The following is a 13,616-nucleotide window of genomic DNA, read 5'->3' on the forward strand; positions in this document are numbered from 1 at the left end:
TATCAGTTGTGGAGGAAATAAATAAATAAAGTCCTACCAGTGCTGTAAAATTCAACTGGAAAAAAAAATTGAAATTTACGGGAATGCGCTGTAGCAGCTCGCACAGTCCCGTAGCAGTAGCTGGCTGATACACGGCATGTGCTCCTCAGGGCTCACAGGGAGCCGCGCCGTGCCGGGTACTGTGCATCGGGGAAAAACCTCGAGCGGGCGCCTCTCCCGTTCCCTCTCCCGCGGCCGCGGGCTTTTGCGGAGGCTCCGTTTCCTCCGCGGAGCGCTTCTGTCCCATTTTTCCCTAGCCGTGAGGAGAAGTAAAACGGGCGGAGAGGACCGCGGCGCTGCGCGCAGTGGGCGCGCTCCGCCACCGCTGCTTCCCGCTCCTCACTGCACACCGGCTGTCCGTGCAACTTTACCAAAAAAAAAAAAAAAAAAAAGAAAAAAGAAAAGAAAAATATATATATAAAATAACGCTTTTCGGGGCTACAGGAGCGTCGCCTTTCGGCACGACCCGCTCCGGCCGCGCAGGGCGGTGGTGTGCGTGCGGAGCCGCGGAGCCGCGGCGCGCCCCACCGCGGGTCTCTGCGATCCCTCCCCGCTCCCCCCCCCCCCCCCCCCCCAAAAAAAAAAAAAAAAAAAAAAAAAAAAAACACCACCACCGCGGGTCTCCGCGTGCGTCAGGCGGCGAATGGCGTCAGCGCCCCCGGGCGCGCAGCGGCGGCGGGGCCGGCCGCGGCCGCGGCGGCGATGGAGAAGGAGGAGGAGGAGGAAGAAGAGGAGGAGGAGGAGGAGGGAGGGCGCTTCCTCAGGAGGCGCTGGCGGCTCTGCCGTGACATCACCCCGCGGCTTATATAGTTGGGGAAGGGTCCGGGCGCCCCGCATGGTCCCGGCAGCCGCCCGCGGGAGGCAGCGGAGCGGCCGCGCTGTGTCTGTGTGTCTCTCTCTGTGTGTCTCTCTGTCCGTCTCTCCCTAGGATTTATGGGCTTGCCCTGCTAGCGGCGGAGCGGCAGGATGAGAGCCCAGCTGGTGTGCGTGGCGCTGCTGGCCTTGGCCGCCTGCAGCCTCTGCTCAGGTAAGAGCCCGCGGCGGGCTGGTCCCGCACCTGCGCGCCGGCTCCGCTTTCGCTCCTTTTTTCTTTTCTTCCTCCCGACTCTCTCGGACTAAGTCCAGCAGTAGCAGCTGAGGCGCGCCTGGCCCCCGGAACGGGGCTGGAGCTCCCCCGGGGCTCATGCGGCTATGTCTAGGAGGTGCCAAGGGGCCACCCTTGGTGACAGGGTCCGGCCGGCATCGCTTTCTCCATCGTGCCCATAAGTTTCTGCCTTCACGTGTGCCGTTCCTTCAGACAGCATGGAAGACAGCATCAATACCATGCTTATTGCTATAGAGCAGGCATAGAGAAGCATGTGTTGGTATAGACCACTTGCTTAACTGTACCCAGTGCTACCTCATACGTGATTTACTGGACACCATCTAATTAGGATTTCAGAAAAAAATTGCTAACAGCAACTGCTTAGAAATGATGAGAAAAAAATGTTGAACTACATGCAGCTCATGCAGTAGGAAGTTCAGTGTGTGTTACTATTCCAAGAATAATTGTTTTAGAAACTTGAAAAAGAGGACTATGTGTTAACATGCATTGCTTGCTGCTTCAGAAAATGACACAGCTAAGTTTGTGTGTGTGCATGTATGCCTGTGTGTATGACAAAAAAGATAGTTTAGCGGTAATTAAACATGTCGGTAAACATACAGACACAGAGCAGGTGTCATAGAAGCAAAGATTTTGAAAGATAGGTTTCAAAACTCAATCTTGCTAGCTTGCAATTTACTTTAATTTCTAACTCCACAAAATTTAGAAGAGTAAATATGCAAGTATCTTCACTATTGAGGAGGATTCATAAGCTCATAATTCTCCTTTTAAATGAAAGTTTCCAGTGTGTACTCTGCAGAAGAATGTAGTACACATAATACCTGAGTTTTATATTCATCACAGTTCAAATCGTGTGTTTTAGAGAGCCCGTGATCTTAGTGACAGTGCTTAGTATTTGTCATTCCCTTCTCATATATCTAAAGTTTTTTTAAGTGAAGACATGATTAGTATTTTCAGTGAAGAATATTCAACTCTGCTGTATGTAGAGTCTGACTGAAAACCCATTAAAGTCAAAGATTTAGGTGGAAATTAAATTCCACCTAAAAGAAATAAAATTGTGTGTATAATTGACTTGATGTTTCATTTGCTTGAAATTTTGAAATTATATTTAAACGAGAAATGCCGTTGCAAGGGCTGAGTCAGTTTTAATTATTATTGATAATTGTGTTATAAAGAAAATGATCATTTAGTTTAATTTTCTTTTCAAAATGTTTGCCCTCGGGGGAAAGTGTGTTCTTATGCAATTTAACTGTTCTTGTAGAATGCAAATATATTTCTTGTCAGGAAGTAGTGAATGACCAAGAGGACAGCAAAGCGTGTGGATTTTCTGACGATAGGAACAATAACATAAAATCAGACTTTTTATGCAGTGCTTTCTGAGAGTCTGTTCTTTTTATACTTTTACCTCCTCCTTTGCCTCCTTCAATCCTGTTTTATCTGTATGTGCTCTCGTCTGAATAGACACCCAAGCTTTGCTTCCTTATTCACTCCAGGAATCTTGAACAGTCTCCTGAGTAACGTACTCCAGGCTACTTGATCAAGAAGCTTCTTAATACCTAATGATTCAGCATAGCGTTCCACTTCCACAGCTCTCTTCCATCTCCCATGGCCTCAAAACCTGGGTGCTAACCAGACACACATCCTTTTGCTGTCCCCAGCTGATATGACCCAGGACATGCACCACAAATCAGGATGTTGTCCACTTGGGCTGCTTCCCTATTCCCAGCAGCTACTGCTATCATTGGTAGAAATTAGGCTGAGCAGATTTGGCGCTCCACATACAGCTTCTGTTAGTGGCAAATTGCTTAAGAGATTAGGTAACATTGACATCGGGTAGTGCTGAATGGAAAGCTTCTTACAGAGAGAAGTTACTAGTGACTTCCTGCAACACTGATCTGTTCAATATTTTCAATAGCGACTTCAATGCAAAAAGGAAGAGCAAGCAATTGTAGCGCTCTTGTTACACAATGAACATGGGCATCCGTAGAGAGGAAGACTGTCATAACACATAGAAGTTTTTGATGACTTCAATAATGGAAACAGTGCAACAGTACAAGATGCAGTAGCTTGGTAAATAATAGAGGTGTGTGTTAAAACTCCCCTTAACAGAAGCATTCCTGTTGGAAGTGTTTGAGGAGATAGCTGACATCAACCTTATTATGAGATATTAAGTTTTTTCAATCATAAAAGGCAAGTAAAGTCCTAATATGTGCCAGAGAGCTATTTGCTGTAGCTGGTGGTAATGTATTACGCATTAAAGTAGTTAAATTCTGAGATATTTCATCTGGAGTATATGGTACAATTTTTCAGATTACATCAGGCGCAGAGGAAAGCCATTCTGAGGACTTTGGGAATAGGTGGTCTATTATATGAGAGGAGACTAGGTGATAGATAGAGTCTAACAGCTCTGGGCATAATCTTGCAGTGATGTTATTTATGTGGTTTCCAGAGGAATGGCATATTCCCCAAAGCCTCGGGTAAAGAAACAGTGACAGTGTGTTTGTTTGGTAACCACCATGTGAATACACCTTAAAAAATCTAATCTGAGAATGGCTATGATTGCTTTCAAAGAATACACAAGTTGGGTAAAAACTAGAAATAGAAAAGTACCAATAATAATGAAGGAGGTTATATACTAGCCACAAATAAATTTGTAATTAGAAGCAAATTAGACTTGAAATGAGATGATGATGAATAACTAGTGATGGTTTAGAGGAATTCCTCAAAGAAGAAATGTGAGGGGAAAAATAATTATTAAGATGGAACACAATCAACTTTTTAAAAAATATTATAATGATTGCCTGTGCTAGTAGAGAGAACGGACTAGTACAGACTTAGAAAAAAAATGTCTTTCAGTCTCATGTTCCTGTGGAAGTTAATAAGATACTGTGGTGACGACTCCTAAAATTAAAGAGCAGGCAGAATCTCTCCACAGATTCTAGGATGTTACATACTAATAACATGGATCATTTTAATCAAAAAGAGATTTGACTTGTATTACCTTAGCATAGATACTGATTTAGTTTTAGTTTAAATAAAAGTGTATTGTTTGGGTCTGGATTGCCAATACTCTGGAGAAGATAAAGGCTAAACGGAACTGTGCTTCAGCAGAAGGTTTAACTGATTTCTGTATATAGCTCATCTTTGAGTTGAGATTGCTGTTACATTTTCAAAGCAACAGCTCTTCCTTGTGCTTATGTACAGTCCAGAGAGATATATTTTTGACTGTGTTTTCTTTTTCAAGAGTTACTCTATCCATCAAATCACAGGTCTTTTAAATGCACTGAGCTATTAACAGTCAATTAAATTAGTAAATAAAATCCTAAGAATTTCAGTTAAAATACTTTATTTTTGTGCATATATTGCAATAGTATGTATACCAAATTCTGCTCTATCTCAAACCACTCATCAGCAAAATTATTCTTCATTTATCTGAGAATAATTGAAAGTATATTTTGTCAAGTACTCATAACTACCATTAGTCTGATTTCTTTATTGTTACTTAATGAATATTCTTTAAAAATAAATATTGAAAGTCTTCTTCTAAAGTTAGCAAAGGTGACACATAGTAATTATGAAAATCATGCCGATTTTGAATGAAAAATATCACAACACTTTTTTTTTTTTTTTTTTTTAAATGAAATGGCTTGCAGATTTGTGGGCCTTTCTAACAGTGAATTGAAATTACTGAATCTTTCTAGTCCTGTCAATGTGCTTTATCAAGCTTTAAAAAGGTGGCAAGTTTCCATTTTAAAATAATGGTTTTATCTTGTGCTGCCATTACCTAAAGTCCCTTTAGATCACATTGCTGTGCTTTTATCTATCGTTTGTTTCAAAACTTGTTGATGTGCCTAAATTCTGTGTGCTGAATTCAAATGTCTGTGATTTATGATAAAATAATAAATAATAAACATATGTTTCTGATTTATTCCTAGATTCAGAAGAGGAAATGAAAGCATTAGAAGCAGATTTATTGACCAATATGTATACATCAAAGGTAATTATTTTTCTTTCTTTAGCTGACAGGCAGAGAGCAAATAAATTCTCATTATAAACCTAGAGGTCTCTGCACAAAGTAATAACCTACGGTCTAGACCTAAATGTTCAGTGCTAGACATTACTTTGGTACAAAACTTTCTTCTTGTTCAAAGGAAATTTAAAGGTGTTGATGTGACACACACAAAGTGTCCCTCACTTTTAACACTGGCACTTTCATTACACCATCAAAACTGTGTTATGTGCAGAGATGTAAAGTTATATGAGGAAATGTGGTTCCAATAAGATTATGCCTGATGAAAGCTAAATTAACCTTGAGTCAAATCCATAAGTGAAATTTTTATGCAGAATTTTTTCTATATGCATATAACATTAATAGTCATAAAACAAAAGCTGTTACTACGTATGCTGATTTTGGTTTAGAAATTTCTTCATAGAGTTAGTACAAGAACATGGGGACATGTCTATGAAACTATTAATCTGGTAAACAACATTTCCTTGACAAGAGGCCAAGGCTCACAAGACTGTGAGCGATGTACATGTTGTTTATTACAAATAGACAAAAGTTCAGTTCCAAGCTCATATTCACGTAGGTGAAGCAGCAAGTGTTGAACATAGGTATTGGACAGGCTGGCAGAGAAACACTTTCTCAACACTTCTCTTTTCCACCAACAAACTAAGAAATATATACTTGTCTAATATTTCTTTAGCAATATATTAAAAAATAAATCCTGAAACAAGTTTCAAGGGCTTATGGTGGAATGCTTTAACTCTTTGTTTTAGTAATGTTCAATTGTTGCTTAATTTCAATGGAAAATGAAATGATGTTTTCATGACAATTAAAAAAAAAATAATAAGTCAGTTACCAGATGAAGGTTAAGGATAAAGCCTGCCTGGAAGACGTCTATATTTTTGATATTTGCTTATATGTGTACTTTTTTTCAGTATCCTTTGAACATCCTAGAATAAGAAATCATCCTGGAATAGATGATGTTTTGATCTTATGTGGTAGTACTTAGGTTCTCATGGTCTTTACCTGCATGGTATTTGGCCTTAGGTGCCAAAAAAACCTGTTTGCTACTTGTTTCTCTAACAAAGAGAATGATTTAATAAAGGTTCTTTTCCAGAGATGAATGTAAATATAGGGGCATGACAAAAAAGTTCTTCTTCTGAGTGCCAGAGCTTAATATGCCCTGGGGAAACCTTGAAGCTAGTGATATTTTTGCTACTGACTTTAGTGGAATTGTGACTCCAACTCCCTCTTCTATCTTTTCTTCTCTCTTAGCACACAGCACAATCTCTGAAAGAGTTTTATACCAGCTAACTAGGAATGCACAAATATAGTGCTACAGTTGACAATGTAAAGATGTTTGTTGTCTACTATTACATGTTGTGTTTCATCAAGTGATTGCTGTTTGACCGCCTAATTGTATATATGATAAATTGTGACCCCTGAAGTTTATAAAAGCAGCGGATAGATGGTAGAAGTATCACTGTTTTTATTCTAGGTGATAATATTTGTAATCTCCATTTAAAATTCAGTAGTGTAATATATATTGTTTCTTGATATCAAAATAAAGCATAGTGGAATGACTAAAAATGTGTATAATGGTGCACCTACAAGGGATGTACCACAATTCCATTGATCACTGAAATGACTAATTCTTTCTTCATTTTTTTCCTGTTGCCATCTGCTGGTTTGTAACCTTCATTAGAACAAAACTATGTTTCTGCTAACCATGTAGAGATATACTGGAAGTGTGAGAGACAAATTTAGGGATGATACACCTCATAAATGGATTGTTGTGTGCCTGAGATCTGGTTCCAGTTGAGGACAATTACATTAAACTGCATTCATTGTCTTTGACATGGATTTTGTAATCAACATCAAGGGAAATCCAGCCAATTTAGATGAACTTTATGGTTTGTACATCTAAGATGTACGAACAGACAAACAAAAGCATAGTTATGAAAGCCTAGATCTAAAAAGGCAGCAAAGTAAGTTATCATTTGTGGTTCCTAGTATGTGCCTGAGAATTCTTCATGAGTGGGCACTTGTGAACTGAACTGAAGCACTCATCTTTTGCAGTGTTCAGGAGTCTATCCAATATTATGGAAAGTGTTACCATATGGATGCTTTTGACTTCACAGACTGTTGTAGTGTCTGACGGCCTTTTAAAAACTACTCTTTAGAGACATGTACTGAAATACTCTTCATCCCTAAAGAAGTACATCCATTCTTACCATTACATCTTCAACCTTTAATACAGTTTACCACCCTTCCATGCTCTTTTATCTCGAGGAAGATAAAAGGATCAAACATGTCCCTAAAATACTTTATTTGTCTTTTTCCCAAGATAAACTCCAAAGAGCTATTTGCAAGATCTGGTAAGAGAACACAATCTGAAGTGTTTCAAATATACAGATAGCTATCTGTTCTCTCTCTCTTTTGCATCAAATAACTAGCTCTATTCCCAGATCCCAGAATACTCAGCTGAACTCAAACAAGGTTGAGATAATGTTAGCTTAAAGAGAAAAAAAAAAGGAGGGAAGGGAAGGGAAGGGAAGGGAAGGGAAGGGAAGGGAAGGGAAGGGAAAGGAAGGGAGGAGCTAGAGTTACGGTTAGAGCTATTCTGCAGCTCATTTCAGTTTCTCTGTCCAGTATAAATTATCTTTCAAAATAGATAAAAGATGTAGGAAGCCATATTTCTGAGTATTATTTCAGGAGAATGTTCATCAGTGGAAACACATGCATGATATTCACTTACATGAATTCTTCAGAATTAATATGTTTTAAGTTCAGACTCATAATGCAGTCTCTTTTGTTCCATGAAATCACTCCTAGATTTTTTTTCAAGTTAATCTTCAAAAAATTAGTTCCATCTCAGATATAGGTTTCTTGAGCTCTTACATAGTTACTTTTGAAAACATATCTTGAGCAATTGTAGTTGGTATTGCCTAGACCTGGGTGGCAAATATATCACATATTGAAAAAGAACCAGAACATCTGAGTTATAGTAATCTAAAACTGTATTTTTGCAGACTCCTTTAGGATATTCACCTTAGATATTTCACATAGCCTATAAAACAGAGAATAAAACTGATTTTAATGTTTACTTCAATAATGAAATAGAGTAGAACAGTAACACAGCTGTTCTGTTCTGGGCATGGCCTGGAGAGCTCCATGTTCAGTTAAGAAGTTATTTCACTCTTGTTTAAAAATTTTAAAGCATTACAGTCTCATTCTGTGAGCTGGCGGCAGTGCAAATCAGAAGTAGGTGAACCCAGGTAAAAATACTTTGAAGTGATCTATGCATGGTATTAACGGGAACTAGACTCACTTTACCAATGAGTTATGCATTGCAGACCTCATCACAATTATTAGATTTTTTCTCCAACTTAGTAAGTAACAGCTATGATAAATTTCACCTAACTGAAGGTTGCTATTTAGGTATTTGGCTAATATATACACAAAAAGTTCTTTTAAACAAAGATATGCATCAAGCTAATGTGAAGTAGTAAATTTAGATCAAAAAGATTCTATAAGTTATGTAGGAAGACCCAACAAATTTCCCAGTCGTCTCCTCTCCCATTTCCATCTAGCTGAATAATCTCAATTTTAACCTGAAACTCCCACTTGCTCATGTGGCATTGCTTCTAGATCTACTTCTTTATTGTAAGTTAGCTAGAAAAATGTTATCTTATGCTGCTTTCCTATGCTGTCGGGAATCTGAGAATACATGGTGGTTTTATTAAAAGGCTAAATTGCTGTCATTTAGAAACCCATGTGTATGTTGGTGTAAAGACTATGGTCAAAAGGGAATTCCTTGTAAGTAATGCTATTAGTGATGTTACTTTCTTGTTTCTTCCTCACTCCTATGTATTTTTTTTCCATCTCTCAAAAGAAAAAAAAAGTAAATAATGACAAACATGCATAAATCTTGCATACAATATCTCTTTGTTGGGAAGGTGCCTTAAAGAAACATCAGATTATAGGACTGCTTAATGATCAGCTAAGTAAACACCACATCCACACTCTTTTTTGATAATGTCACTAAGTAAAAGGCAATTCTGTATTACTATAGTATATATATATACATGTATATATAAACTTTGTACATCCAGGAAAAGAAACAGCCACCACATTTCAGTTCCCGGGTAAAGTGTCAGCCTAGTGTGCATAGCAGGGAAACACTTGCCAGGTATAAATAGGAATTTAGTATTTGGCTTTTGACTGGAGATTACTAGGTCACCAACTGTGGTTGAAAGAAACTAGTTTCTGTACTTATCAACCAGAGGAATAAAATTTGAAAGAAATAATTAATATTGAGTGGGAAAACCAAGGAAATGGCAAAGCAAGCTAAGCATGAAAGCAGTGAATGAGGTGGGAATTAGGTTTTCCACTTAATTTTTTTCTACTGTTAACCAAAACTAAATAAAATTCCCACTACAACTATTTAGGGGAAAAAAGTATCTATAGAAAAGCAAAAATGTTTCTTTTGAGCATTTCCCAAATTAAAAATTTGGATTTTGTCTTGAAAAACTGTTTTCCGTTTTTTGTTTGTTTGTTTGTTTTTTAAGAGAATTTAAAACTTAAAAGCCCCTAAATAAAGCAAGTTATTGGATTAAGCAAAATTTGGGTCAATCCATGCTGAAAAGTCTCAATTTACTTCTGTCTTTTGGTAACACCTCTGAACACGTCCATTGGTGACCACCCAAATACAGCTCATCTTAATTTTTCAGTCCAGCCCCCAATCAGAAATCCACTATTTTCACAGCTTTGCTCCATCTTTGTCTAAGCCTGGTAGACCTTAGATTCTCACCTTGCAGGCTCTTTACTCCCCACAATTCAAAACTCCTGGGGCTTACAGATTCCAGAACTTCAGACCCAGCCTCATCAGAGAGATTGCCCTGAAGCAGGGACTCCGTTCCTTTTCTCTGAACTGGGGAGGAGTGCCTAGTTAACCACAGGCATCCAGCTTGGAATCCAGGACTGGGAATTTGTCCAGTACACTTGAATCATTGTCCTCATTTACACTTGTGAATTTATATTATATTAATTTCCATCAGTGTCTTTGCTTGCACCTGTGCAATGGGTGTGAAATGCTACCATTCTAGTTTGGTAGTGCTTTGCTTTTTCATCCTGTATATCTACCTACCTACCTGGGGGCAAGGCAGTGGGGAAGCAGGCTCAGTACATTTAATAAATGAGTTGTCCTAATTTCAGCACTCTCTAATTATTGACTTAAATTTGGGCAGATGAAGAATACTTCAAATAAACAAACTTGCTCCTACCAAAATGTTTGACATTTTTACATTTTACCTATATTATTACTAAAAACAAAACAAAAATTGCAAAGCATTAACTATTGGGCATTTGTGTTTTCAGATTAACAGAGCAAAACTTCCTTACTGGAAGATGACTGCTAAATGTCTGCAATTTTATCAACAACATAAACAACCAAGTAGGGGAAACAGCAGAAGTAGATGAAGAAGATCTCATTTCAGGAAGACAATTTCCTGATGCTCTGGATGGATTCACCTTGGAAGCAATGCTGACAGTATATCAACTCCAAAAAGTTTGCCACAGCAGAGCCTTTCAGCACTGGGAGGTAAAACAAATGTCACAAATAATGTTTCAACTACTATTGCACTCTTCGGTTCTCCTTACCTTTCTAGTGATCTTTTAAAGTCCATGTCGTACGGGTTCTTCCAAATCTCAAGTGTTCTTGGTTTAAATCACCCCTCTTCTCATTATTTAAGCCTTCTTTCCCTTTCTAGTTTGTTGTAGTCTCTAATATCTATTATGTCTAACGCGATCTTATCAAAAGGGTTGTGAGTTAATACAGTTTCTAAAGAGTTAAATGTCTCTTCTGGATGAGAATCAGTGGTTAAATGTGAAATATTCTTAGCTACATATTTTCTCCACTCTTTGTAACCATTCCAAAGAACCAAACAAACATATGAAAATGAGCTCTGTGCCAGAACATAAAGTTAGTATCTGTTTAATAGAAGAGAAATTACTGCAGATTTATTCAGGCATAACTAAACAAAGACAGGGTTTCTAAAAACTGTTTCAAGGACTTAGAGCAAACTGGATTCAAAATGCACGGACATATGTACATGTATACATGTAATTTTACTGGGTACTCTGGGTTCCTTACCACTGCTAGGAAACCAGCAGCAGAGGATCTCCTGCTTCTCCATTCTTCTGCCACTTAAGAGGGATGCTCCTAAGCTGAAGTTGTGAGTGAATAGGATCACTGGTCCTAGACAGAGTTTTATAATCTGTCTGTGGTATTACCTTACTGCCACAATCACACAGAGGCACGCTGAGTAGAAATCACTTGCACTGTTGCATATTGCATTAAGAGTTTTTTCTGGGTAAGGAAAAATGATATTATGCCCACTTTGCAGTAAACATAGTTTCTTTGGCTATACCAGGTTCACAGACAGTTTACTGAATCTTCATCCCTTTTATTTGCTGAACCACAGCTCTGTGAGAATTTCTGTCTCAATAATTTGTATCTGCTGGGATTGCCCATAGAAAAGACTGCAGCATCTTTGAGAAACTGAGTTTGCTGAGGATCCTCTTTATCAGTGTATTTAGTGCAGAAGAGGAGTTGCCATAGTCCTGACTATACACAATAGTGCATATGATTTAACCACAGTTCCTTATTTTGCAGTCCCATCACCTTTTGTGATAGTTGGGAATCATCACTTTCAACAGTAGCATGCAGTAGCATGTGAAGTTTAAAAAGTAATGATATTCCTCTCTCGGCTTAGTAGTAAGGCGATGAAATGCAAAGATGTATACAACAAAAGGAGAAAGGATGGAGCCAGGGGGAGAGAAATTGAAGAAGGCTTGTAATAAGCAATATATGTAATGAGACAAGTTCTTGTAATCTTACTCATCCAGGACTGACTCCAAGTTTGTTGAAAACATGATTTTTTTCCATTAATTTCAATGAAGAGTTTAGATGACTACTCATTTATTGAGTAATTAAGTGAGTAACAGAGTTTGCTTAGGGAAGCATTGAGGTGAGTATAAAAATGGTTTTAGTTTAATGCCTTTCAGTTAGGCAGTAGGATTATATTTGAAAATGGAAGAATATGATAATAGAATGGATGAACTCTTAATAGATAAACCAAGAACTAATATGAACCAAACACTAAAAACTCCAAGTAAAACTCAAAACACAGTTACATAACACATTTTCATTGACAAAATTTTGACTTTCTTGTACGTTAATTATTTATTTTACGCATTTTTTATTTTTTAATTGTGGGAAGTTGCAGATAATAGCTACTGGTCAAAAGCTGAAGCCTTTTAGGAGTTTTTAAAGCTGAATTAAAGTTTATGGAATGACAATTGTTAGGAATTTTTCACTAAAGTTTAGGTTCTTGTCCAAGGAGGATATACCAGTTTATCTAGTGAAAATCAACCTCTCATTGTTATCAGTGGAATATCACCTCCGTAGGACTCAGCTCATTTTTAGCCTGCTGTCAGTTTAGTGTTTGTGGGAGTGGGGGGGTTGTTTGTTCTTGTTACTGATACTATAATGGTAAAGCTTTTTTCCTTATAGAAGATGCTAAGACAAATTTTATAAAACTCTATAGCAATTTTTAAGTTTCATTACCAAAAAAACCCCAAACCCCAGATACCATGGTGTCTCTTCTTACATCCTACAGTTACTTCAGCAAGATGCTTTTGATCTAGAGAATTCAAACCAGGATAAGGAAATAATGAAGAGAAAAAATCCCTATATCCTGAAACGGCAGCTACATGTGAACAAAGCTAGAAGACCATACATACTCAAGAGAAGTTCATATTACTGATGCAGCAGAAGAAAACTATGTATATTTAGTTTATAGGTAACTGCATTATGGTTATCTTATTTAAATCTAAAATCATACTTGTGTGAAAATATACTATGGAAAATCATCAAGATGATAACATAACTGTGTCTTTTTTGCAATTGTTGTTTCTTGAATGTGATTTTTTCCTACTTGAGATTAATTGGACCAATACATTTGCAAATAAATCTAGTTTCTAAGCATGATGTATTGTACACAACCGAGATTTCGATATATTTGTTACAATGTGGTACTCTTTTCCTGTTTTATAAAGCACATCAACATATGCCAGGTAAATTGATACTGTCTGAAAACCCTATGGAGAATCTTACAATTTCTTAATGGAACACCCCAAATCCATGCATGCATGTGAGTTTTTGTGTAATACATTAGTCAGAACTGCCATAATTTCCTCTATATTGGCCCTTTTAAAATATTAGAGATTAGGTCTAAGTAAGGAAGGAAAATACTATGAACTAACTATTAACTGTTGTCTGGCAATTTCAGATTTCATATTGTAGACGAATTTAACTTCTTTATTCCTAATTTACTGCTCAAAGGTCATAATTTAAGAAAACCATACCCTAATGAGACTTCAAAAAAGCATGCTAGTGTGAACAAA

General features: G+C 37.7%; 1 protein-coding gene across 1 annotated transcript; it reads left to right on the forward strand.

Moving 5' to 3' along the window:
- The first annotated feature begins 1,005 nt into the window (after window positions 1–1,005).
- Window positions 1,006–12,976, forward strand: NTS (neurotensin). The gene is given in 5 exon segments (XM_062568163.1): window positions 1,006–1,066; window positions 5,077–5,138; window positions 10,527–10,561; window positions 10,563–10,749; window positions 12,830–12,976. Coding segments are annotated over 5 exon segments (492 nt in total).
- The last annotated feature ends 640 nt before the right edge of the window (window positions 12,977–13,616 follow it).

Source organism: Rhea pennata, chromosome 1 (genome assembly GCF_028389875.1).
Source record: "Rhea pennata isolate bPtePen1 chromosome 1, bPtePen1.pri, whole genome shotgun sequence".
Classification (NCBI taxonomy): domain Eukaryota; kingdom Metazoa; phylum Chordata; class Aves; order Rheiformes; family Rheidae; genus Rhea; species Rhea pennata.